Here is a 27,589-nt window from a genome sequence, read left to right as displayed (position 1 = left end):
GGTCCGGTTGGCTCTCTGACGATGGGAAAAACACGTCTTACGTCCAGCTGGCTTCCTCTACTTCCGATCTTGCATTCTGAGGTATCATCCAGCGAAACAGCGCAGAGCAGCGAATAAAAGTATGAATCGACAGAGATGGACTTAGATTTCTTTATAATGATGATGAGAACAATGAAGATGCAAGCTTCACGCGGCGTGCTTTGAGGTGATTATGTTTCCGTTTCTGGTTTGGTTCTAAGCGCCACATGCGGAGATCTACTGGGTGATTCAAGGAGCGGCCAGGTTCTTTAAATCGACCGCAAAATTCGGTTTCTTGACCTATCACGCTCCGATTTTGTGCAGCGTTGCCCACATATGATGCATTTTTGTTGTAAAATTTGCAAAGAGCAAACTTACCTGAGGAAAAAATAGAGAGAAAAAGGCTTAGCTGCTATGGAAACGCAGCGAAGCCACCGGTCTCAGAAACAATACGGCACCGCTTCACACGGGAGACAAGAGATGGCGCAAGCGGTCGCGACTCCAACTGCCACCAACGAACGAGCACACGTCGCCGAGAGCCGGCGTCTTTAGCAGACAGACGTTTTGACTAAAACGCGGCGAGCGTTCCGCAGGCGGCGACAGTCGCAGAAACAAAAACAGGCGCGGTAACAACAAGGAATTGCAAAGCAGACATCAGTACCCCCGAAACAATCAGTCAAAATATCCCGACAAATCATTTTTTTTAGTAGATTCTCAGTCCATTCAATACGTTTTATTAGTAAGGATGTTTAAAATGATGCATTGGCAACTGATATCAGAAAAGCTCGCGCCTCTTTTGAGTCGAAACGATTGTCCGCTAAAGACGCCAGCTCTCCGCGCCGCATGCGTCGCGACCGCTTTCTCCATCTCTTGTCTCCCGTGCGAAACGGCGCCGTATTGTTTGAAGACCTTTGGCTTCGCCGCGTTTCCACAGTAGCTAAGCCTTTTTCTTTCTTTAGTTTTTCCTCGGGTAAGTTCGCTCTTTGCGAATTTTACAAAAAAAAAAAAAAAAATGCACCATTTGTGGGCAACGCTGCACAAAGTCTTAGCGGGATAGGTTAAGAAAAAGAATTTTGCGGTCGATTTAAAGAGCCTGCCCGCTCCTTGAATCACCCAGTAGAGAAGTGACTCGGTTCGCTTTTTCTGCTAGGCAGGCAGCCGAGCGTTTGGACAGGCCGGAGCAGCGCGCGCGAAAAATCTCGGAGGCCACGGCCCATTGAAAGTGTTTCCTGGGCTACCTTACAGATGGCGCCAGTGTATTCTCTTCGAAAGCGGCCACAGACCGTCGTAGCGCATTCGACCAGGCTCAAGTGTAAATCAGTGAACCAGCCTTTCCTATACTTTGTTGTATTCGAAAATATCGATAAAGTTTTCCGAGCCACGCTCATCCATTAGTCAGCCCAAGAAAGAGGAAAAGAGGGATTTCGATGGAGGCTGCCGAAAGACGAAATCCATCCGGCGATGACTAATACGTGATGCACACGCTTGGGCGGAATAGCAAATTCGCAAGCGAAGCCGAGGCCGACCGCAAACGTGCCTTGGGGGCTTCCGGCGGAGACGGCGACGCCTTCTTTCCCATTCTCGTTTGTTTACCTCATCGGACAGACGGAACAAAACGCACCAGCCTCGCCAACTTCCTCTGTAAACGCCGAGGTAGTTGTTCCAGCCTGAGGGGTCAGGACGGCCTTGGAGGGGGCCGACCTCAAGAAGCTTTCTTACGTGTCGTCTTCTCCGAGAGTGCTCACGTCCCAAAAACGGTTCGGCTATCCTAAAGTGAGATAAAGGCGTGGGTAAACATTTTTAATGGCTTTTAAGAAAGGGCGATTACGGGGGCCTTTGCAGAGTTTAGAAAGAGGACGAGCCAAAAACTGGGGAGCTATGGGGATATCCTCCTGGCAGACTTTGGGCTCGCGGCGACATTCTTTCCGTTCTAAACAATTCTTCGAGTTTAACGAACCGGTTTTTGAAGTGAAAGTGCGGCGGTGATTCCATCTTTGAAAACAGCAACGGCACTTGCCTGGTGGTTGAAAGGGGAAAAACAACTCTTTTCGTTTTTTTTTGTTTTTTTTTCTCCCGTTTTGTTTTTTGGGACCTGCACTACATCGCCGTAAGAACTGCTTGACCTTTTGGCGATGGCATGATCCCGAGTGCATTGGCAAATATGGGGCATGTACGGGCAAGCTTATGTTTAGCTTAAATTCGGCACATGTTACATTGTTCATTGAGCATCTCGTCACTATATATATGACTGGGTTCCGTCAACTCCTGCCTTTCGTTGTCTTCTTTTTTTTTTGTTTTACATATTGCTTTAAAAAACCTGTGAATGCTACACTAATACTGTCGCTGCATGTGAGCTATACGGCCAATGGTACATAATATAAGATACTTATCGTCTCGATAAGTCGAAGAATTAACTAACATTTCTTATTAACGTAGCAGCTTGGGCGAGTTGGTTGCTCATTTTTACACACACTGCAGCGCACTATTGCAAACCACACTCACTCCTTACACACGAAAAATAAAACAAAATTCAAACAGACAGCGCTGTTTGTTTGAATTTATTTTTCGTCTGTAAGGAGTACTGAGTGTTGTTTGCAATAGTGCGCTGTATTGTGTGTAAAAATAACATTTGTTAATTCACTTTTGAATGAGCGAAAATAACCATATGATTTCAATTAGAAACTTGCTGAGCGTCGTCGAAAACAGCTAGATTAGTCATATTTTGTAGGGTTCTCTTCCGATTCCCCGGGCCCCTGTCTCCGGATGAACGTGACACAGCAACGCATAGCTCTCGGCAGAAGGGGTTTATTCCACTCACATTCTGCTGGGGGGTTTCGGGATCGGGACAGGTGATCGAGGAAGCCTGGAGTGGGTGCGCCGCCACTGTATGCTGCATGCCGATCGTCCGTGCGGTGCTAGTCTACACCACATCCTGTGGACGTCACCGTCGAGGGTCGAATCCGGAGTCTAAATCCGGACCATGTCACCGGGCCGTCGCCCGAGCCGACGTCGCGGTCGCCACCACCGCGCACGTCCCTCGTGCCCCGTTTCCCGCGCCAGAGTCCCCTTTGCCAATCTCCCGTCGTCCCACCTTCCCCCGTTCCCGCCGTCGCCGCGCACGAGACCGGCGGGGGCCTCTTGTCTCCCATCGTGGGCGGTCTCTCGCTCTGCCGCGGCACGAGCAGGGCCTCGGGCGCCGACGCTGTCCGGGAGGGGGGTCCTATGATGTCCACCGCCGACACCGCCAATGTCTTCAAGATGGGTCCCGAGGGAGGAGGCGCTCGGGAACCGAACCTCAAAGGCGCCGTCCTTGCCACGGAGGGGACCGAAAACGAGTCTCCAGGCGCCGGTGTCCGGTTGTCGACCAGAAGGGGGCTGACGGGACCCCACAATTTAGAAAGACTTTGAGCGCGTGGGAAGCGCTGTAGGGCGCTAAAGTTTCCACTCGTACAACACACAGAAGGCTGGAGGTAACAAAAAAACAAAAACAAAAAAAAAAAAACGTGTAGACAAGAGATGGTAAAACCGCGCAAGCGCATTATCACACCGGTAGCCTTGCGATCCTGCTGCACGAGTGCTAACTCTAGCGCACTACTGCGTTTCTCATGCGCTCAAAGTCTTTCTAAAGATGAGTGCTTTTTGATGTCGCTCCGCAAGTTCCTAATTGGAAGCACATGTCTATGTTCACTAATTAAAACGTTAATTAATATATTCTACTTAATTAACTAAACTATCGTGACGTATATCCCCTATAATATGCCCCCTTGAAGTTTAACTGATCACCTGCACAAAGCGCATTGGTGTAGCTTTCACGCCTTTTCGTAAACAAATCTGTAAAACCTAAAAAAAAAACAGTATACTGCACGTGCGTTAATTTTCCGTATACATATGGAGGACAGTGGGAAACAAAGTTGTACAAAGCAGCCGGATGGGAGTTGGATGGATGTTAACTGCATACTTTTGGTAACGGGTGGTAGCTTGCGCCACCTAGCCTAAGTATAAACAGACAAGCATATGATTCCTCCCGCCCCTTTAAGCCAACTTTCTCCACCTATCACCAGGCAGTGTGGGATATCACCAGAATGATCTTTGGGGATCGAGCAAAAAAAAAAAAAAAAGTAAAAAAACATCACCGCTCGCTTTATTCCCCTGGCGAGGGAGTCGATAAACTTTCCTCTGGTCAAGCCTTGTCGGCGTCACCCCAGCACCGGACCTACTGGGAGACAGGGTTCAGACTTTTGGTCGGAGCCACGCGGAAGGAGTCCCAATTTTCCTCTGTCCCGCCTGTCCCCAGCTGTGCTATTTAGCTGTGCTTGACTGACTCCTAGCCAGTGTTGCCAACTTTAAAATAAAAAAAATTGCCAAAAAGTCTTGAAAAAACGCAAAAAAAAAAACAAAAAAAAAAAACGCTAAATCTAAGGCACACGACGAAAAGAGCTGGCACATAATAAAAAATAACCCCTAAAAGAGAGCTCTCATGTTTGGCTCAGAGAGTTTCCAAGCACAGTACAATGTCCGCTTACAGTTTCCTGCAGGTGTTATCAGATGTGATATCTAGCCATAGCTGCCGACGGACATCTTCATAGTTCCGATATTTTCCGCAATGTTTTATGGCAGTTCAAAGCTTTAGTGACCAAATTCACGTGTTTTTCAAAACGTTCTATTGCCCAGTGATGTACGGAGTATCTGACTCGTCCGACGTCGCTTGAACTTCCGGTAACCAGTCTCAAAGTTCATCCTAGGCATCCATGTTTTCTTCTTCGTAATTGTCGTAGTTCACTGGGCCCATGTAATCTGGCAGACTTGGACAACGAATTCATAGATTGAAGCATAACAGAAGTTTAGCTATTTGCGATTGATAAATGTAAACTGGAAAAGGCCTTTTAAACCGCCAGAAAAAACGCCAGCAAGACTTAAAAACGTCCAAATATTCTGCGAAACGGCCATTTTTTCCCCCTAGGCTACTTAGAAAACCGCCAAATTGGCAACACTGCTCCCAGCTCCTCCTACATACAACCAGTAGAAAACAACACGAAAACCAGTTCACCAGTCACCTTGACTGTCTGACTGGTGACAACCTGTTCTTTTCTAGCGGCTTGTAAACACCGCCGTTTTGTTTTATTGTGGTGGCGCGACCATAGACGATATTTATCGAAAGTAGAAAAATCGTTTCATGGGTCCTTTAACTTAGCCTTCACTTTATTTTGACCATCTACATGTACAGAGAGTTACATGATCCAGTGTTACAGTGCGTAGTTATTGCCGTCTCTCTTGGTTTTCCACATGTCCTTCGTTCGCTTGGTACGTAAATCCCCCGTGCAGAAAAGCGTCCACGTCGTGTTCGTGCTAATAGTGCCCGACAAGGCACATAAACGCATGTATGAACTTGTTTTAGCACTGTGTTTAATGACATGATTATGACAGAAAAACACTGTAACTGACGAATATCTTTATTTACACGATTGAGAAATGTTTCAAACCATTTACTACGTTAGAATTATTCGTAATATTTGCTCTTATAATCAAGCGCCGAGAACAAAGGTGCTCACTTTTTCCCGTAGAAATGCATTACTCTAAGCCAATGTCTACTGGTTGCTGTCTGCTTCAATTTGCAACAGCACAGCGCCAGCTGAACTCCTAGCGTACATTATGACAGCTCCATGTATAGAAGCTCACGTAAATCCGGGCTCTCTCGTCATTTAACGCCATGCTAAGATCGCTTTAGCGCTATCTCTGACCTCTGAACATGTCTAATTTGCCGCCCGATTCTTTCTGGATGCGTCCCCCAGGGTTCCATGACAGTAAGTGATTCTCAGCGCTGGCGGTCAGCGAGAGCAGTCGGCCATGGCGCCGAGCCTCTATAGTCACCCGCTAAACTATCCGTATTTCCCGACTGAAATTTCTCAGTCGCCTTCTGAGTCGCTCGGGGTCTAAGCTCTAAACACGGACGTTGAATTCGAAGTGTTTACTTACACGTAGCAAGGCGCGTTGAAAACTACAGAATACACAGAAAGAATAAAACGCATGAAGGACGAACACAAAAACACACAGATCTTTGAGATCTGTGTGTGTCTGTGTTCGTCCTTCATGTGTTTTATTCTTTTTGTGTATTCTGTGCTTACTCAGATGTGATTAACTACTGCCACGTGATCATTTTAATCGATGACGTAGTTAGTCAGCGGTTAAATAGGCGCTGTTTGCCTCGAGACTCGATCGACACGGCTCGTGTGGTGAAAAGCATGACTACGCTTTGTTTTACACTTATTAGGTGTAAGACGAATACTACGCACTCAAGGCCGAAGCTATAGGCAGCCGGCAATGGCCAGGCGGCGCCACGAAAGCACTGCATTCAGCGCCACAAGCGGAGGCGTCTCTGTTATTGGGGCGGCCAGTTTTCCCGTCGGGCCGTTGCGAGCGGCGGCGACCCCGATTTCAGCAGTCCCCGTGTGTACCTGCGTCCCTGGTTCTTTTGTGCGGTTTTTTAATCGGGAGCCTTGCTAGGTCCAAGTGCTGAGAGAATATTCTAGAGTCGTCGTTTGGACACGTTTGAGTTGTCTTCACTACTTGTGGCCGCCAGGCGCCCGATCGGTCTGTGCTTCGCTCGTTTCCCAGGAAGTGACACAATACAAGAAATGGGTTTATTGTACATCCCGATTGCCCGTCTTCGAAAGCCGGCACTCCGGACCCGCGGACCTTAGTTGTCGCCCGTCGTTCAGAGCTCACAGTCGGAGCCCGTGTCCAGGCCTGCGGATCGCCCTTCCCACGCCAGCGCTGCGTAGGCTAGCTGTTCTGGGCCATCACTGCCAAAGTCTCGCTGCGGAACCAGTCCGGGATCGTCATGGACTAGGCCAGTATGGTCAGGGTTCGCCGCTTCCGCCGGTCCTGATTCGAACTTCGCTGGTGGAATGCTCCCGGGAATCGAAATGGGCCAGACCAGCCAGAACGGCTCTATCGTTCCTGCCCGGCCCCAGCCTCGCGCAGCAGGCTCTTCCTCGCCGGCTGGCCCCCGCTCGCGCCTCGCTCGGCCGTCCTCTCCTCCCGACGCCCACACACACTAGAATAAAATTTGGGTAATTAGAACCAAACTCGGCATGCTACAGAACCGTACGCACATTGCAAAGCCTGGTGTAAAATGGCGACAGGCAACGAAGTGTACGCGTGAGAAGGACATTTACGCTTCGCATGAGATTTCTCTAAAGAAAAACTTTAGCATCCTGCTTTCTGCATGCCGTCACAATTGTTACCAGACTCAGCATTAAATTTGGTTGCTGAAACGAACAAAATTTTGTGCTACGAAAATCCATTATTTGAAAACTCGCAGGTTTGGAAGGTTTTGGTTGCGACCACGCGTGCTGAACGGCATTAGGAGTGTCGGAACGGACCGACAAGCCTTTCGCTTGAAGACCTGATCGCCCGATTCTCGACGCCACAGCGAAGCAACAATCGCCCCGATTGTTCCTATCGTATTTCCCTAATGTGGCTGTCAAAGCGACTCGTAACACAACTTGTATAAATATGTTATTTTGCCGAGTAGTCCGCAAAATGAGTTCGTCCGACCACTTTCCAAGCCTGCACATATATTTTCGTTCACTTCCCTCCCAACAGTTTCTGTAAAATTCACTTACTTGTTGCGTCGCACTGCAGTAATCCATTTTTGTCGCCGTGTCGCTTCCCAAGATCTCGAAGGGAAGCGGTGAAGTTCGACGCTTGAGTCACCTTCGCGACTGTGGCCGTCTTTCATGCAGCAGTAGCAATGTTTATTTTTTTGGAAGAACTCCACGAGTAGGCGAGATGTCACAGGAACCCGGTGAGGTTATAGATACGTGAAGTTGGGACTTACTTTTACGAAAAACGGATCCAAAAAAACTCACGCCGACCCGAAATGCAACGTTCACACGTGGTTTCTGGATGCGCCCGCCCGCAGCCCCCGCGACCCGCGTAGTCCTGGCCTACCCAGTTTCTTTATTTTGCAGCCGCTAGATGGCGCAACGTGTAGCGCCAAACTGCATTGCAGGTTGCCTATGGGAGGCGCCAATGCAGCGCTCACGCGTTAGAATCAGCTGCTAAGAGCTCGTGCTCTGGACCCTTGCCCGTGCTCCATGCCGTTAAGGCCGGTTCAGACACTTGCGTTTGAGTGCGTTTGACTGCGTTGCGTCGAGAACCGAAAGCGAGTCACCGGCACATCTGTGCTTCGTATGAAGCGTGGAATCCAATTCAAGGAATCGTCTTGGCACGCGATATAAGCAGCAGCGATGTCCTGGTTTCTCGCGGCCGCAACGCAGTCAAACGCAACTGTCTGAACCAGGCTTTATACTCTGTTTCATACTTAGCGTGCAACGCTGTCAAAGCTACTGGCGCGAGCGTCGGGCTTGATCTCGTTGATCATTTGCACAAGTTCTCGCGGAAACAAAACCACAGATGAAGCCACGCGCTCGCGCCAGTAGCTTTGACAGCGTTGCACGCTAAGTATGAAACAGAGTATAGTGTGGATGGTTCGTCTCCACCCGCATTGCGGACAGTTGGAATCACCACGTGCCCCATAGAGAACCATAGATAAACAAAAACACTTTTTTACACATTTCAATCTGGGTCTCGAGGCCAATATTCTGTTCACCTTTTTAAGGCCGACGACCAGTTCGCGCCAGGCTTCCGACAGGGGCACCAGTTATTTAAAATAAAAAACACGCCAATTCACGTTGATTAAAAATTACGTTGATCAAAGAAGCGTTCAACGAACAAGTGTACCGCGCAGTACGAGAAACAAACTTGGTTCTCGTTTCCTGGTCCTGGACTTTAGTCCTGGAAGGCTCCTACGCTAATCCTCCAACGCCCAGATTTTGACGCGTCCATTGAGAGGGCACCCTTTGTGCAGGCCCCATTCTCGTGCTCGCACAATGAACCACCTTTTATCCGAACGGCGCGCGCGCACTGCCCGACTTTTAATGCCCTCTTTCCATCCTTCGCTTCCCTCGCTCGAAGCCTTGAGAGCGGGAAAGCCCTGCAGAATATCGGGTTTGGTAAAGTTACGAGCGTAAGCTAGCCCGCGCTCCTGGCCTTGGGACGTGCATTTCTAGCTCCAGCGCTCGTTCTGCGGAAGCACGCTTCAAAGCGTGCTTCGTGCTCGTGCTTGTGGCATTGGTTGTAGTCTTAACTTAAAGGGCGATTCCGCTCAATTCCGAAAAATTTAGGCTTACATGTGATTCCATTTCACAAAGCACTACTAAACAACTCTACGTCTTCGGATTCGCGAAATGTGGAATATTATTTGTGTAATCTTAATTTAAACATCAGCTGATACCGAAACCGAAACTTCGGTTGCGTCAAGCAACATTGGTCTCGTGCCGTCGGAGTCATGGCCACGTCACGTCGAACCACGTGGTCTTGTGACGTTCGGGGGGGGCGAGGGATAGGACACGCGACGCTGGCAGGTCGCTTCGCATGGCGTGGGCACTGGGCGGTGATGGCCCGGGGGAGAGGGGGAAGGGGAGAAGACGAAAGAGGAGAGGGGGAGCGGAGAAACAGACCAATAAGCGCACAGGGCAGCGCAAACTAGTGCATCCGCGTTATGGTAATCACGTGGACGCCGTTCAGCCAACACCGGGAGGGGAAACTCATGACGTCATCGTTCAATTTCGCTCTGAGAAGTAAAAACAAACAAAACGTGAGAATGACGTAGTCATGCCTCTGACGTAGTGGCTCAACGTTGGCCGCTTCAACTCCGTCGCATTGACTGCGCTGACGATTGCGCCTCACGTCGCACGCTAGAGTTGGAAGATTTCGGCGACTTGGCTCACTTGAAGGTTTGCTGGCCACTTTATTAAATATATAGACGATTAGATCGTAATATTTGACATGGGGTCTTCCTATATGATACTGAAGAGGGCTACATAGTTTTCTAAATATCGAAAATGAAGCGGAGTTTCCCTTTAAGGGTGAACGAAGTATACAGCATTCTAATACTTTCAATTCCTCAGCCCAGCACGCGCATGTCCGTCGCTTCAGAAAGCGAGCAAATCACGCGCCATACGCGCCAAACTGACAATGGAACCGCCCAGCAGGGGCCGGCATTTTAGGTCGCCCTCACTCACCCTCAGCCTCACAGCCACACTCACCTAAGCCCCTCACTCACCCTCACCCTCACAGCTACACTGACCTTCAGCCCCTCACTCACCCTCATCCTCAAAGTCACACTCACCTTCAGCCCTTCACTCACACTGATTGAACCTCACGGCCCTCACTCACTCATGGCCCTCACAGAGTCATCGCCCTCACGCGCTCATGGCCCTCACGCCCCTCACCGCCCTCACGGCCCTCACGCACTCATACCCCTCACGCCCCTCACTCCCTCATGGCCCTCACGCACTCACCGCCCTCACGGCCCTCACAGCCCTCACGCTCCTCACGCACTCACCGCCCTCACGGCCCTCACGCACTCATACCCCTCACGCACTCATGGCTCTCAGGCCACTCAGGCCCGCTTCAGATGGGGCCATTTCGCCCAGAAACTTGTCGTCGCAACACCAGCAACACGGGCCGCCCGCATTCACTCGCAGCAGCCAATTGCTGCAATTTGCCGTCGTTATCATGAAACTTTATCTTTCTTGCACTATTTAGACACACGATTACGCGCTATAAACGTGTTTTTATGCATTTAAATTTCGTTGAGAATACTAATGCATCTTTCTGAAACAGTTTATTTCCAAAAACGATAAATTTCAAGCCATAACCAAGTCCTTTGTCGTCATCATCACCGGCACGAGGTATCACGTGAAAATATAGCGTCCCTGATTGGATGCAGCCGCTTCAAACGTCTTCGAATCGCTCCGAGTTGCTCGCTTGTTTCGAGCCGGACCTGATCTCAGCAATTCGTGCCGATCTAGGGCACGGTGATCTAGGAAAAGGGAACAACTCACCAGCAACACCAAAATTGCTGAGAAAGTTGCTCCGTATGAAGGGGGCCTCACGCACTCACCGCCCTCACGCCCCTCAGGCACTCATGGCCCTCACGCCACTCACTGACCTCACGCCCCTCACGCACTCATGGCCCTCACACCCCTCAAGCACTCACCGCCCTCACGGCCCTCATACCCCTCACGCACTCATGGCCCTCACGCCACTCACCGCCCTCAACCACTCACCGCCCTCACGCGCCTCACGCACTCATGGCCCTCACACCCCTCACGCCCCTCACGCACTCACCGCCCTCACGGCCCTCACGGACTAACAGCTCTCACAGCCCTCAAGGCTCTCACTCACCCTTACACTCATGAATTTTCCTGATTCAGAAACTCACTCACCCTCACCTCACCTGTGGAGATGAGGGTGAGTGAGGGCCCTCATAAGTGAGGTTTGCCAAGGTATGCCGGCCAGGAGCCCTTTTCTGGAAAGGTTGATAGTCACGTCTGGTGAATACGGCTGCAGTTTAGATTGTTAAAGTATGACGGCATTGTTACCCACTGTAGATAAGAAATTTAGTCAGCGCAGTACAACTGCTAGCCCGGGGCCTTTAAATAGATACCGAAATTAAAATTGAAATATACCTCTCAAATTGAGAAATAAGCTAGGCATGATAAACAAAATCTGCTAATGGCAATCGCACGTTTCTATTTTGAACGGATGGCTACATCCTGGCCATTCGAGAACCCCACTCCCCGGGGAGAGAGAAGAAATCCGGTTCGGCCAAGTTTGACAGCTTACGCGCGCCGAAGTTTTTGGTGCCGTACTCTTGCGGAGGGGCGCTGCTTTTATGGAGTATTTGACGTAACCACATTCGGGAACATCCACCAGGTACAATCTCGTAATCGGTTGCATTATTTTGAATATATATTTTTGTGTGTGTCTTTTCGAACAAAAAAAAATTGGTGTCTCTGTGGTGTGGCCAGAACGTGGTTGCCATTTAGCCAATCAAGCGTGCACACGCGGTAGAGATATATGACCGCCCGACGGTATACGATGCTTAACTATGTTCATCCAGTTCGAAACGGGCGAGGGTGGAGCTTGAAACCAGGACCCCCCCGGTTTTGAAGCGAGAGCCTTCGTTCCACTTGCTCCAAGCTACAGTGCGCTAGCGCACTATCGGCCAGCGATCTCCCTAGCAGCAGTAGAAACTATATACCATTCCAATATATAAAAGTTCTCAGTCCAGCGTGCGATCTCCTCAGCCCAGCACCCGCATGTTCGTTGCTTCGCAAAGCGAGCAATTCACGCGCCATACGCACGAACACTGAAAATGGAACCGGCCAGAAGCCCGTTATAGACGCTTTGCAGCAGCTGTGCATGGACGCCGCCATAACTGACCTTCAGTTTTTGTTTCCTCTTATTCCGTTTATTTCACTTCATCATTACCATAGCAGGCCAGGTTATTGCCATATTCGATTCAACTGTGTTCTTTTCTAAAGCATCGGCCTTTGTAGAGGATCGTCAACTACCGTTTCAGTTGCTCGGCATCTCGGTAAGACAAGGGAAGGTCACTTATGGCGGCTGTAATTTGGCGCGTGTGTAAAGCGTCTATAGGGAGTATTCACTGGCGGCCATATCCGTGTGCCCCGCTGCTGAGCGCGTGCTGACGGCGAGCTTCCGCAGTCCTTTTGGAGCGTGCATTTAGCACCATCAGGGTTGCCGGTCTTAACAGGCTATTAATGTGAGCTCGCTCTGAGCATGCGCTCTAAACAGCACCCACAAATATGGCGTCCAGTGAATACTTCCTATACTCCCTCTCACAAGTGTCTGCCGGAGAACACGTACATAGAACACACTTTCCAAAACCACGCACTCGTGCCTATATCTTTGTCTGCACTGCAGATGTTTGTGAGATAGAGTATAGGGTACACCTTCATGTCCGCTTTGCTTACGGTTATGACATTCTTTGTAGTACCCGACGCTGACCGCTCGGGCTCTCGAGATAAATACAAAGAAATAGCCGGTAACAAAATGCCCATAGTGAAAAAAAACAAAAAAAAACAGCCTCCACACAAGGAACGAAAAAAGGGGGACATGCACAACGCCGTCTGTAATGCCGTCGTAACAATGTCAACGCCAAGAGCTCGTGCCAGGAGACGCGCTTGCTCGCGCTCAGGAACAAACCAGAAACAAAAGTGTCCGGAACAAGATGGTCAGATGTCATCACCCTAAGCAAAGCGGCAAAGCGCATATGAAGGCACCCTAGTAGCAAGTAAGATAGAAAGAACATATAGACATCTATGTTGTTAGAAAAGACGAAGATGGCTGCTTTGCTGCTTTGTGTTGGCGGAAAAAGAAGAAAGAACGTTTAAAATAATAAAAGAGCTGGGCAAGGGTAGGATATGCAGGCTTCCAAAAACAACACGCCAGTGAAAAAAAAAATTAAAAAGAAAAGAAAACGGCCTTTGTTGACCTTTTTTATGGCTGCCCGCACGCAGACTGCGTTTTTTGTGCGCATTCAGACAAGGCACTACGATGTTGATCCAGACCGGATATGTCCATCTCCTCGCGAATCCTACTGGGACCTGCCCCTTCGGTTATTGAGAAGAGACGTCCAATGAACTCAGACCCCGCAAAAAGATAGAAAGAAAAGTAATGGGAGAGAGAAAAGGGGAAACCATTAAAAACGGCCTTCGAACGCGCAACTTCAGTTATTTTTCGGCTCAATAACAGCGTACAATAGCACCGGCACGCCACCGGAGGTGGCTGATTCCCAGAGTTGGCGCCAGAGACGTTTTGGTGCGGATATATAGCGCTTTTCACTCCTTCTGTTTTTTTTTTTTTATTGCTTTTGGAGGTCTGAAGGTTCGTCGTTTGTTTCCAGGAAGAGGCGAATGATTGAGGAGAAACGAAAGAGCAAAGCAGATAGAAGATTGAGGCTTTAAGTTCCGTAGCGATGACTCAAAGATAGATGCCTTGCGAGGCTTTATTTCCCTACCGCGTTACCGCTTTATGGTTATAGTGGCTTGCACAAAGCGGATCTGGAAGAGTCTATGTATTGTCTGTCGTAAAGATTTGCGGAGGTGTTATCGCGAAGCGTAAGACGTGCGCCGCGCGCTTTCTTCTTGCGGGGCGGACGACGCCTGTCAATGCTTTGTGCGGACCTCTGGGTTTCAGTCGGGCGGCCATTTTTAGCAGGATCAACGATGGTATACCTATGCGCGTTTATAGGCTAAATACAATGTTTGTGTAAGCCTTATTAAAGCAGGGAATTAGCGTTTTAATTAACGCGCTTTATTGGAGCTTTTATTTAACTTTTTATGTAATAGACAACCAATAAGGAAGTAGTACTCAATGCACTATAGCTTTTTTTTTCACAGCGACGCTGTAGGGTTTGGATACCAAATACTAAAATAAAGTAAATTGTACATGACCACAGCACACCAGTAGAGCAACAAACGCACGCACGAATACACGCAAGCACCACACCGCTTTTTAAATCTCCTTTTCCATTTCCCAAAATGCATGTTTAGGGGGTGTGCGGACGTTTCATTGAACGCTGTTTCATCGAAATCGAACTAGTGGACATTTCATCGAACGTTGATTCATCGAACGCCGTTTCATTGCATTTCACTTGACCGAAATTTGGAGCATTATAGCGCTGTTTAGATGTGCTATCCTCGCTTCTGAGTTGTTTTCACGCTGTTGTCTAATCACCAGAAATATATTTATTTCCCTAGTTGCTTTTTCACCAATAGTTTGGTTTTTGAATCATAGAAAATAACAAAACTTGAGTGGGTATTCGACTTACTGTTTTCACGTGAGATTAGCGACTTTACTTCCTATTTGTCCACGCATGAAAGGTGCGCACAGAAAGGAATATAACTTACTATTCTTCGCTGCGCCTTTCTTATTTTGCATTTATTTATCTACTTGTGTCTTATTTTATCCTAGAATATAGATACTTTTTTTATTCTTTTATTTAAGGGCTTGCTGGCCGCCTGTACGGAGGCCAAGGCAAGACTCGAGTATTTGTAGTACTGCAAAAATGAAACATCACGAGTTGAACAGATTCACAAGTACACAGTAAGATAATGTAGTACACACCAAAAACACGACACACCAAAAAAATTTAAAAGCGTGATAAGTCATCAGTGGCCTGAGATGAGTTAACACTCGTGTAACATGAACATAAAAATTAAATAAAGAAGGAATGGAATACATTAGGCGCCTCGTGCCAGAGCGAGATGAATACAGGTGGGTCAGTTAATTGTTATTTATATGTAGCACATGTCATTGGATAGGAGTGATAGCACGCTGACAGAGCACATTTCAAGGGAGTTGAGATGTTCCACTCGGCGACTGTCAGTGGAAAAAAGCTGTTCTTTAACACATCGTTGTGGCAGGAAGGCTCTCCCATTGTTCCATCGCGTTTCGCCCTGGTTAGACTACTTGGGTTGGTTGTAACGTAGTCGGCAGAGTTGGGCATTATCGCCATACAAATGTATCGCGATAGTATTTTAAAAATACACTATGCATTTATATTTCTCTATCGCGATAATATTTTTAAGCTGTATCTTGTATTTCTGTATCAAAATACATTTTCGGGTGTATTTTGGATATCGCGATACTATTAGGACCAATGTATTTTGTCACATTTAAAGAGAAACAATTGTTGACCTCCACACAGAGGGCAAAGACCAAGTTTCGTCAGGGACTTTTTGTGTCTCTGACCGCGCATAACTTCCTTTTTTTTTTTTTTTTTTTCGCAAAAGTTGACAAATGTTTTCCCACGTGGTCGACTATTCCAGTCGATTCCAAAAGTTGAAGGCTCTGTCGGCGCCAAACTAACAGGGATATGGGTTCCTTGAACTTGATTCTACGGGGACGCTATAAGGTCACTGCTGAAAGAAGCGTCCGGATTGGACATAATCACGGTGAGTTCTTGAGGTTATTTGGGAGGACACAAAACTGATTTCGATGTCCCTGGAATTTTTGTCTCAGAAAGAGAAGAGATGCCAAAATAAAACCGCGCTCAAGCCACAATATATATATATATATATATCAGTGTGTCGAACCGAAAAAAATACGGGTTCGGTTACGGTTCAGGTTCAGGTAAATTTATTTTGTTCCGGTTCAGTTCCGGTTCGATTAATTCGATCCGCGAACCGGTTCGGGGCGCTGAGCCGGTTCGCGAACCGGTTCGGAAATTATAAATGACAAATTGCAACATCAAAATAAATTACAAATAAAACATCTGAAATCAGCGCATACGAAACGGGATACATCGTAGTGTAAGGCTCAGGGATTTCTACCAGGAATGGTTTCTTTATGTGCACTCAAAGGTTACTTCACCGACGTTTACGCATTCGGACTTCATCTAATTGTGTCCTACACAGTAGCTGTAAAATCCGCGACCTCCCTACAAACCCACTTACTAGTAGAACTCGCGAACTATTCCGCCACCTCGGCGTGTAAGCAATTGAAGGAACAGTGGGGAGAAAATACAGCTTTCTTTATTTGAACTAGCCTTCGGTAACTCAAATTAGACCCTTAAAGAAGTTTTCATTAAACAAGATACGGAATATGAAAAACACTTCACCGAACGCAACGCCAGAAGGACGTAATACGATGAATATTAAAATAGAAGAGTTCGCTGTCTCACAAATATGTTAGCTTCTAAGTGCCTATACGAAACCGGATGCATTATTATCAAACTCCACAGACTTTTCTTTTCTCATTCCGATGGAAGCAAGCTTCAAGAACTCGCGCGTTCTAGAAACGTGTTATGAAATGAGCACACAGCAGCATTTAGGATTTACGAGATTGTAGGAAAATGAAATCCCGTGACGCGATTTTTTATTCTTTTTTTTTTTGCACGGCCTTCCAATTCTTTTTCTTCCGTGCAAGCCACGACCAGCGCAATACTGGTTCCTATGTCAAGATTCATGGATGCAGCGTTTGTCGAGATTCATGGATGCAGCGTTTATATTCCTAAGACTGAGTGGAGAAGAAAAATATGTAAGCGAGGTGTGTGTCAGTTGACGGCACTTAAAGGAGCGGTGCAACGATATTCAATTCGAATGTTTTTCACTTGATACGAGCTTACTGGCACACCTGGGACTCAAGGATACTCACACGCAACGCCGCTGGCCAGGAAACTCCGTTGTTGCGGTGTAATTTCAAGGACAAAAGCGATCATTTTCATTCAATCTCACCTGTGCAAAATTTTATGACGTAACGTGGGGATCGCAGTACACCCAAGTGACGATATTTGAACGCGGTTCATAGATCAGACCCGAGCATTGCGTGGACACTCGACTTGGGCTCGTGATAATTGCTAGCTCGAAAAGCATTCGGGTAGTGACCCGTGTCCAATCGCTGCAACGACGACAACAGCCGATCCATAACAATGTCTGGAACTCAGCGCGTGTCCAGCGCTTTGCCAACCCCAGCGCGTGGCTATGATCAACACTGGCGGCATATAATCGGCTCCAGATCACGTGGCCGCTTGTTCTGGCTGCGAGTTGAGGGGGTGAACGCTGCTCGTTTTTCTTAAATTTTTTTCTGGGAATTCCATTGCTTGGAGTGAAAAACGAACGCGTGTTTCATAGGTCATTAACGTTAGGGATCCGTATTAAGCGGTATTTGCACAAAGTACAAAAATTGTTGCATCGCTCCTTTAAAAAACAAATGGCATTGATAGCACATTCATTGTCAACAGCGCGTGGCCGAACCGTTTTGACATGAGCCGGTAACCGTTATTTTTTTTCCGGTTCAGTTCCGGTTCGGGTTCATCGCGATAACAATATAGCGGTTCGGGTTTGGGTTCAGTTCCGGGAAAAATACCGGTTCGGTTCCGGTTCGACACCCTGATATATATATATATATATATATGATTCTGCGGTAAATTTGATTCGAGCCCAGTTCAAGCTCGGATTTGCAGTGAGAACTCGTTTGCTGGTTTAAAAACAAAATAGCTTATTCTAGAGCATGCATTCTTTTGCTCCTCGTATGCTCTAAGGGGTGCACCAAAACGTGAACAATAATGTTTTTTATAACAATGTATTGCAGTGTCTGTACTTCCACCACAAAACAATGTATTCCTGTATTTGTATTTTCAAAGACTTTCTTTTTTTTTTTTCAAATGTATTTCTGATACGTATCCCGATACATTTTTATAAATGTATTTTAGTATCAGCATTTTAGCTGTTTTGATTTGTATTTCCAAATAGCGCCAGTGTTTACGTCTCTTCTTGTCCTTGTGTTTTTTTTCGGCGCCTGTCTTTGATCATGAACCAACTGGCCCAAATGGCCATTTTAATGTAATATTTCGAAATACTTTTGAGAGTATTTCTGCCCAGCCCTGGCAGTCGGCAATATCGAAACGATTCATGCTTTTGAAAAGCGGGAAATACATGTTTAGCCTGTTAGCTTTCTTTCGTATAGCAAGGTGCGGCAAGCCTGATTGCTGGTAGAGCTCCGTTATCGAAGATCGCCTGTCGTGAAGATTTTCTAGCGCATTCATGCTCATTTGCAACCATGGGTCCCATACTACGTTTGCGTACTCTAGCACGGGGCGAATAAGGCTTTTATAACATGCTATTTTAGTCCCGGAGGTGCAGTAGCGTAGGTTCCTTCTCAAACTTCCACAACTTTCATCGTGCTTTCCTAACAAAGTCACTGACATTCAAATTCCAAGATAGTTTTAAAATTAGTATGACGCCGAGGTATTTCTACTCTGTGACTGTTTCTAAGCAGACATCGCCGATAGTGTAGGTGAAGAGAGCCGGTTGGTTTTCTATTGATGACTGTCATGTAGACGCACTTCGAAGCGTTGGGCACCATCATTCTATTTCGCACAGCTTTTTATGCTGCCGATAAGCAATCGTTCAAGTTGATTTGGTCGGCGCGACATATGAGTTTCGAAAACATGACGCAGTCGTCCGCGAAGAAACGACATTGTATCGAGGGGTTACTTACTTTAAGGTCCTTAATGAAAACCAAAAACAGCAGAGGCATGATCACCGACACCTGCGGTACACCGGAGATGACGTCTGCCATCTGCGATTCGTCACCGTTGACGGTCACGAACTGTGTATCATATTAATAAGATAAGAATCAAGCCATTTGGCTATGTTTACGTTTTTAAACATGTGCTTCAACTTGCGCTAGAGCTTGGGGTGGGAGACACGATCGGAACGCCTTAGCGAGGTCCAAAAATACGACGTCTGTTTGACTGGTTTCGTCGAGTATTTTCACCAGTAATAGTAAAAGTTGCGCGACTGTCTATAGGCCGCGCCTAAAACCGTGTTGCTCTCCGCGGAAAAAGTTGTTCTTTTCTAGAAAGACCGTTAGTTGGTTGCATAAAAAATGTTCAACAACTTTGCCACTTAAACATAACTACGATTTTGGCCTGTAATTTTGCACATCCGGGGCACTGCCAGATTTGTAAACTGGGAAACCCCTGTCATTCTTCCAATCAATAGGTACCACGCCAGCTTTTAGGACTGCGAGTGTAAATGACGTAAAAATTCGCTCGGCCGCCGGCCACAACCTCGGCAGTCGCGAAACGTGGCCGTCCACGCCAGTTCGCCGCAGACGAACTCGGGGAGTGAAAGAACGACATTCATGCTTTCGCATTCACAATTCATAAAAAGTGCTTAGCTGTACTCAGAATTCTTTTTTTCGGGCGCATGTTTAAATTCGGGTGCTGCGTTTAAAATGGACTGGGTATTCTTAAATAGCGCTGACCAGAGCCGCCGCAGAGACCTCCACGGCTCTGTACCCACGGCCGCTACCGCGAACCGAGGCGGTGAACGGACATGTTGATGGCCGCTTTTCCCACAGACGTTCGGCGTGCCGGATGTAAACAATCACGAGGCGCACCTCACGTCACTTCAGAGGCGCCGCTGATTGGCTCAGCCGCCGGGCGACTCGGCGACAAGCCGCAAAAATCGGTCTGGAATCGACTGCTCCAAACCGGTCACTTTCGCGACTTTCGACTGTCACTTTTGCGACAAAAGTTGTCGTGTGACAGAATACGACAGTCGGCTGATTGCCAGGAGGCTGAGCATATCGCTGAATTCTCTCCCAATCATTATAGGAACCTCGAGTTTCACGTATCCTGCATAGGTGCTTTTTTTCCGAGTTGTCGCAAGATCCCGCTTTCTACGTACAGTGCTGGATGCTAGCAGGTTTTGTGCATATGCGTGTTGCTTTTTGCTAAGGGGCCTAAAGCCTGCTTTCCGTTCTCAAAGTTTTTAAGGAAAAGAAATACTATAAAACCCAGCCAAACCATCTTTTATTTATGAGAAAAAAAATAATGTAAAGCTGCCAGTCATGAAACAACGAACTGCGCTGGTCATTCGTTTGAAACGAAAAAAAAAGAAATCAAACTTGGATTTTTCATGCACAGTATATGTCCTGTCATTCAAAGCAGTTACCTGCGATATTTTCGTTTTATTTCATGGAGCGAACAGCGCAAAATAGTTAAGACCGCTTCCAATGGTGCCATTTTTTCTGGGAAAACTGCGCTTGAGAGGCCCCAGATGTATTATGATCATCCTTTTTTTTTTTGCCGTCAACACTGACGCCCGTTACAGCGACAAAACACTCCACGTAGAACAACTTTTACAGTACGACAGATGCGAATGTCAAAACAAAACGGTTCCGCCAACAATATATTTGTTGGTTCACGAGTGCAATTTTCCACATCACCATAAATCAATTTGAGTGTACGATGCGTTATGACCATACGTATTCGAAATGCCGATAGATTTGCGGAAACAAGACAATTTTTTGGGGGGTAAAAGATACGTGCTGGTGATGTCTCATTAAGACACCCCTGTTCCCCCCAAAAGTGTCCATAAGAATGGGACAAAAATGCGTGTATTTACCCAGTTCGTTTCCGGAAATGCTGTGTATATAGCGACGTATGTTTCATATTAACGAGTCATGACTGTACTAGAGTGAATGCTTTAGAAAAGGTCACCAAGTCACCGTTTGAACCGGGAAAATATTCGAACAAATTGAGTGTGGTCAAAAGAGTGTTTTTAGGACGAGGGGAAACGGTTATATATTCTACGATAAGCACCATTTCTTAGGACACTTGCAAGTGAAGATAAGAGGCGTCTCCAAGATGATTGTATAACAGATAACTAAGACTGCTTCTTTCTTTTCTTGTTACAGGCGCGGCCTGAACCGTAGCACGTCTTACAATGGCCCTCAAACTATATCTAATTGGAGTCTCACCATTTCACCCCGTCACCGAAGTAACGAGGACTGACCAAGGAAGCACGCGAAGAAATAACTTACAACAACAACAAATGCCAAGACCATATGCGTAAGCGCAGTTTGCCGCTCGAACGGAAAGACAGATTGCTGAGGAGCGATACTGGTCTACGGACAGAACCATGACGTAGCTTCGCAAGAACCGCCGATTCCCCAGCGGCGCGCAACGCAACTCGAGGAGAGCGCCAGCAGCAGCCGCCATGGCCAGCATCAACAGGCCGGAACTACGCTTCGCTTATCGGGTCTTCATCACCGTGAACATCCTCCTGGCCGTCTACAACATGATCTGCTTCCAACTGCCTCGCAACGATATCAAGCCCTGCATACTCGTCATTGCCAACTTATCGCAGCAAGATGCCGACTCGGATCCCAAGGTGCCACCATTACAGTCAGTAGCGGCCACGAGCCTCATAAAACCCCAGTTCCAGAACAGGCAGCCGCTGCAGTCCAAGCAGTCCACAGCGCGCCCTGTGCCGACCAAAAACGCCGCTTCGTTACCGGTGTCTGTGACAGCGGTAGCGGGTGGCGGAAAGTTCGTGATCCACGGGGATTTCATCGCGGCCGACGAGTCGGTGCCCTTCAACGAAAGCGTCACGTTGACCACTCAAGCGACGCACGAGTTTCTGCAGCACGCTCCGACACTGTGCAGTCATTGGCAGGGCCCCGTGTCAGTGGCCGCCTACTCGCCGGGTACCGACTACGAGATCGTCCTCAACAAGATCGCGTACCTGCGGCAGTGCGGCGATCCCTGCGTTCGCGCCAACATGACGTGGCACATTGTGTACGACCGCGAACATCGGCCGGCTCGCTTGCAGAACGCGACGGACTTCTTGGCCTCCTGGAACGGGTCGTGCTCCTCGGACGTCATGACGAGGGAGTACGCCGAGTACCGTAAGGCTCACAAGATGACGTATCCCATCAACGTGCTTCGCAACGCCGCTCGGACGCGCGCAAAGACCAGGTACGTGTTGGCGTCGGACATCGAGCTCTATCCGAGCGGGAACATCATCCCGAGGTTCATGCGGCTGCTCAAGCAACCCAACCTCACGCAGCCGCACCAGGTGTTCATCCTGCCCATCTTCGAAGTGCAGGCCAAGCAGACGGCTCCCCTAACCAAAGACACGCTGGTGAAGATGATGCGCAACAAGACAGCTATATTCTTTCATAAGTGGGTGTGTGAACAGTGTCAGAAGTTCCCAAAGAGGGACGAGTGGGTGCTCTACGTTCCCGACGAGGATAAGTTGGGGATCCTGACCACCACGAAAAGGGACAAGACGAAACGCTCGTGGGAACCTATATACATAGGCACCAACGATGACCCTCTCTATCCCGAAGCGCTCACGTGGGAAGGCAAGCGGGACAAAATGGCACAGGTAATTTCGGTCTAAAACCAACACTTTCTGAAACGTTAGACAGTACTGGTAGTCTTGTATAGTCTTATGACATTCAGAATGGTTGCGTGCACAGGTGAAACGCTGTCATTAGCGAATATGCTGCGAGCATGCGAACAAGTGACGCCAGTCAGCAATCGCTTTGCGCGGCGTCAAGCGTTGCTGGCTTTTGCGTATTCAATACGGAGTAGCATAGCGTATGCTAAAAACGGCCTGCTCGGACCGATTTTAGTTGTGCGTTACGTTTCCGAGGGAACATCTCGCATGGTCTTGGTTAAATCTGCCAGAGCCGTAGAATTCCGCGTGCTTATAGCGCCACCACGCTCCTCAAAAGGAATATTGAATATGAAAACGTTTCCAATCACTTTATTTCTAATTAATCCAAGCCGCAGCTGCCTGGTCAAGCGCTTTTCTGCAAGCACGTAGCCGGCGTGTACGGAGGCTACAAGCACGAGTGCGTAGCATATTCGATCACGGAGTCTCCGTCAATCGTCCCGAAGAAACAACACCTTTCATCAATGCTATCACGGGGAAAAAAAAATCCATAACTTGCTGATGTCCAGTGCACAGTGACAAGTTGGGCGATTTTTCGTCCGTCGGCGATTAACTGCGCGAAGGTGCTCATCCTTGAGCAGATCACAGCGTTCACGCACATTACGAGCAGTGAACATTTTTACTATGCACTCCTTCAGCTGCACGGCGATCTGACTCGACAGCAGTAGGTCCCGGAAGGAATTGCCGAGCTGAACACCACGAAATTTCACCTAACACTGAACTTCGCAAACACGAGCTTGTCCTTGCTGCGCCAATCGAGATAACCGCCATCTTGAAACTGGTGCTCTCGCTGGGCCCGAGGTCTCCTAGAGGGCTTCGCGCAAAACCCGCTAGCCCGCAACGCGAAACTCCCAGCGTTCCGTTCGTACGCGATAGGCTAGCTTTTCTACTGCGTTCTGGGCATGCGGACTCTCGACCCGCAGTTTATTTGCGTACGCAAAGCTTTAGCGTAAGGTCCAGTAAAACTGTCCAGTATCAGTTGAGCCGTATGCAAAGCGAACGTGCATCCTGGCGAAGTTCATCCATGGGTTCGCCGCATATTCGCTTCGTAAAGTTCAGCTCTTAGGTCGAGATCGGCCAAGTTTGATGAATGTGCTCAGAGATTCGCGTTCTGTTCTAGAAGTATAGCTGTCTGTCGGTCGCCACGAATGAAAGTTTGTAGTCACGTGCAACGATCAGATACGTAGGCTTCCTTTGCTGCCGTAATATGGCTTTGTTGCCTTCATCACAACATGAGAATGTATCTTTCTTAAGATATGCTTCTATATCTGCTGTCTAATTATAGCTTCTTTTATGACAGTCACACCCGATCATGGTCCAGATGGTTATAGTATTTCGTTCAGTGTGGTCATTTAATTACTCTCTATAGTGCGAGTCAAGCTGAAGCTACGAGCAGGAAAAAGTTCTCCTGAACGATGGATGCTAGTATAGGCGCCGTATCCAACCGTATACCAACTAGGCCAAGCCTGTCCGCGCCAAGGTCATTGGATTTTCGCAGAGTGCGATATATTTCCCAAGTAAATTATTTGGGTATAGCTCACTTATAATCCATTTCATGCATTAATAAAAGGCGCATCGCTTTAACCGAGACCCCTCCCCCCTTCTTTTCTTCTTTTCGACCCTGGCACTTAGGAACTGTCCGCGAGGTCTTCGCTTAGTTTTCATTCTTCTAAGTTCCTTCTTTGGCACATTTGAAGTGTTTTATCTAATGTTTTGCTTTATCTTCGCAGAGTTATGAGCTGTGTCTGAAGGGCTACGACTTCCACATCTTGGACAACGCGTTCCTGGTGCACGCTCCTGGCATCAAGACCATCATAGCCAAGGAGGAACGGAGGCGCGTGCCGTTCGTGAAAGTGAACAATGCCCACCACGCGAGGCTAATGAACAGCCTCAAGGCCAAATATCCTAAGCTCGCGAAAGACTGTTGACCCTCACCACAAGCTCGTCGTCCTTCTGCCATAGCCTGCCCTTGGGTGTTCCGATTCCAGCCTTACGTGGTCCGCTCCTCATTATGCACGTGGCGTACGCCTATACGCTGCGACCGCGCATGCGTGATGCCCATTTGTCCCCAATATTAGCTGTCAAGTGTTGAGCGTATATAAAGTTTGACCTACGTCACGTTAAAATGGGAGTGACAAAAATGTACTGGCACGGTTTGAACATTATAGAAAGAACGAATATTGGACAGAAATCGGAACACCCGAAAATTGTGCGCGCAACGTTTTTCGCATAAAGGCAGAAAAAAGCTTGCAACCTTTTTAAAGGCAGGAACAACTGTGCAACGTGTTTAATGCAAAAGCATTATTTGCCCCATTACGCGAAAATCCGTCGTCGTCGAACGACGGTGTCAGAAATGGCCGAGGGTGCAAAGAATAATTTCGAAACATGGTAAAATAGTTTTACCTAATTTGGGAACCAAACCACGGGCTGGTATTTATTACACAAAAAATATTGGGTATGGCTTTATTAAAACCATGGACGTACCAACCGAGGGGGCAAGGGGGGCGCTTGCCCCCCCCCCCCCCCCGCCAGTTCTCAGAGTGGGGGGGGGGGGGGGGGGCAAGGCATATGCTTTGCCCCCCTGAAAAAGCCGCCCCTGGGCACGGCAAACACTACCCGTCGATGCCTCAGGGATACAAAGGGCACCGCCCCGGTCCTAAAGGGGGGGGGGGGGGGGTTCTGGTTTGCCCCCCCACTCAACAACAAGTTGGTACGGCACTGATCAAAACCATTATTTTCGTGTAGTAAACGACTTTTTTTTCAAAGATTGCACGAAGGGATTTTTGGCCTGTTCTGAATTCCCCTGCAGTTTTCGATTTATTTCTCGTACATAGGTTCCAAACCTGAACTCCGATTTTCAGTTCATTCTTTTGGGCATGTGTTCTGGCTTCAAAGCATTTTCGCTCGCCGGCGTCTTTACATGGTGTGCTCTATTTTTCGTCTCTACGATTACCCGGATTCCACCAACGCTTACGGTGATGCGCGGCATGTTTGAAGCGGCGAGAAAGGAGGCCCTATTGTTTTTAAGGGTTGTACTTGAGTATTTATTGTGTGCGAATGACTCCGAATGTTAGGTTGTGTGTCCGACGTTAATAACGGGCGTGTAATACGTGCGTCACCATGTGTATTTTTCAACTTTATGAAGAGTTTACAAATTTTAAAAATTTAATAGAGAAAATAGGTAGATGCGGAAACCTCTATTATGTGTTTACCTTTATATGAACACACGTCCTTCAGCGGCGATATATGGGGCATTTCTTCGCATTTACAGCGTGATTATAAAAGTTATTTGTTTTTGGTCTTTATTTTTAGTCATGATTCACGCTGCTTGTAATATTCTCGAGACCTGTCCTCTGTTTATGATGCTGTTCCAAAGTGGAATGTCTCGAACATTCCTCGAATCCTACGTATTGGACTGTGGAGGCGCGGATGATGTGATCGTTGTCTTTCATCGCCACCCTTTGGCCTGCATGTCTATACGACGCGAGCGAAGAACTGGCAGAAACTGTGTTAGATTGCAAATATTATACATTGTGAATGTACAGAGGCCATGCGCACGTTTTGGTTAAGACGTGTGTCAATAGAAACGTTAAGATATACCAAATAAACCTACGCATTTTTGTTTGCTTTATACTGAGTTCCTGGCTCTGATTGCAACGTCGTGAAACGAAAATATGATCCTTGCGCAATTCTTATAACGAAAAAAGAAAGCAAATATACCGGTATGAAAGACACGGTAGTTCTTTTTTAATTGTTATTAACGGTCGTGTGTGGTATTCAATTCGGAAAAACAGCATAAATTCCGTACGACTGCGTAAAAGAAAAAACAATATGGCAAGGGTGTTTCTTAGTTGTCTGGCCCTTAGAACGAGCCTCCTATACCTTTAATAACTTTGGTGTTTTGTGAGATTTGAGCATTCACGCCCAGCAAAACCATGGCGGAAGGCAAGCAGTCGTGCAAATCTATGGAAAAATTGAGTATCGATCGTTTTTTCCCAAACTATCGATATTCTCGAAAACTATAGATAGTCGACAATCGATAGCTCACTATCGATACTATCGAAAGTCAACTTACGAAGATCTACATAAAGTTGCGCCTTCACACAACGACAATAGAGCTAGAACAGAAATAGCGTGTTGTATACCCTTCCTGTGCCCATATTTTCAGTATATTTGGGGTTCAGATATCAGGCTTCTCAGTTTAGTAAGCCGGCATATGCAAAAATAATATATATATATATATATATATATATATATATATATATATATATATATATATATATATATATATATATATATATATATATATATATATATATATATATATATATATTAGCAACGGAGAACATTTGCGACATTTAGCACCAGGGTTTTTCCACAAGTATGATCCACGCTTGTTTCTTTTATTATTCAATTGCCCTATATTGCCTTTCATGCTTTTGAACAGGTCAGAACAAACACACTGGTGGGGATTTTTTTTTCTTTTTTTTCTAGAATATATAGTTAATTTTTGAAAATCGGGAATTTAAGCTGTTAACAAAAACAGTTTATTCGGTGCTGTTTTTGCAGGTTTTGATAACGGACTGGTATACACGGTTTACCTGATTGTATAAAATGCAGCTTCATGATATAAGGCGTCCGTCACGTAATGTATGAATAAATATTTTGAGTCAATAAATGTAACAAGTATTTTGTTGTGGACATTTCAAATTAAACGTTACCAGTTAAAAAACAAAGTGTTACAGAACCAACACGGTTAGTTACTGATGCTTTTAACTTTTTCATTCTTCGAATTCAAGAAGTTTGGAAACATAACGTTAACTGGATCAAACATAAAATATAAAAACGAAAGTTTCCCGTGATCCAAGTAACAATATTTTTAGCAATGAGGCATTATTTTAGTGAAAAAAGAATTGAGGGTGGAGGTAAATTTG

At 47.1% G+C, this 27,589-nt stretch overlaps 1 protein-coding gene across 3 annotated transcripts in view; it reads left to right on the top strand.

Annotated features, from left to right (window-relative positions):
• The window catches only part of LOC8029057 (beta-1,4-glucuronyltransferase 1), a 116,988-nt gene extending 90,702 nt beyond the window's left edge, over positions 1-26,286 (top strand). For all 3 annotated transcript variants that reach the window (XM_029972292.3, XM_029972291.3, XM_002402888.4), the window contains 2 exons: positions 21,109-22,583; positions 24,386-26,286. In XM_029972292.3, coding sequence (XP_029828152.1) covers positions 21,411-22,583; positions 24,386-24,583 — 1,371 coding nt within the window. In that variant the 5' untranslated portion in view covers positions 21,109-21,410 and the 3' untranslated portion in view covers positions 24,584-26,286. The remainder of the gene's footprint in view (positions 1-21,108; positions 22,584-24,385) is intronic.
• The last annotated feature ends 1,303 nt before the right edge of the window (positions 26,287-27,589 follow it).

Source organism: Ixodes scapularis, unplaced genomic scaffold (genome assembly GCF_016920785.2).
Source record: "Ixodes scapularis isolate PalLabHiFi unplaced genomic scaffold, ASM1692078v2 PGA_scaffold1__304_contigs__length_218370807, whole genome shotgun sequence".
Classification (NCBI taxonomy): domain Eukaryota; kingdom Metazoa; phylum Arthropoda; class Arachnida; order Ixodida; family Ixodidae; genus Ixodes; species Ixodes scapularis.
This window is presented reverse-complemented; position numbering and strand designations above follow the sequence as displayed.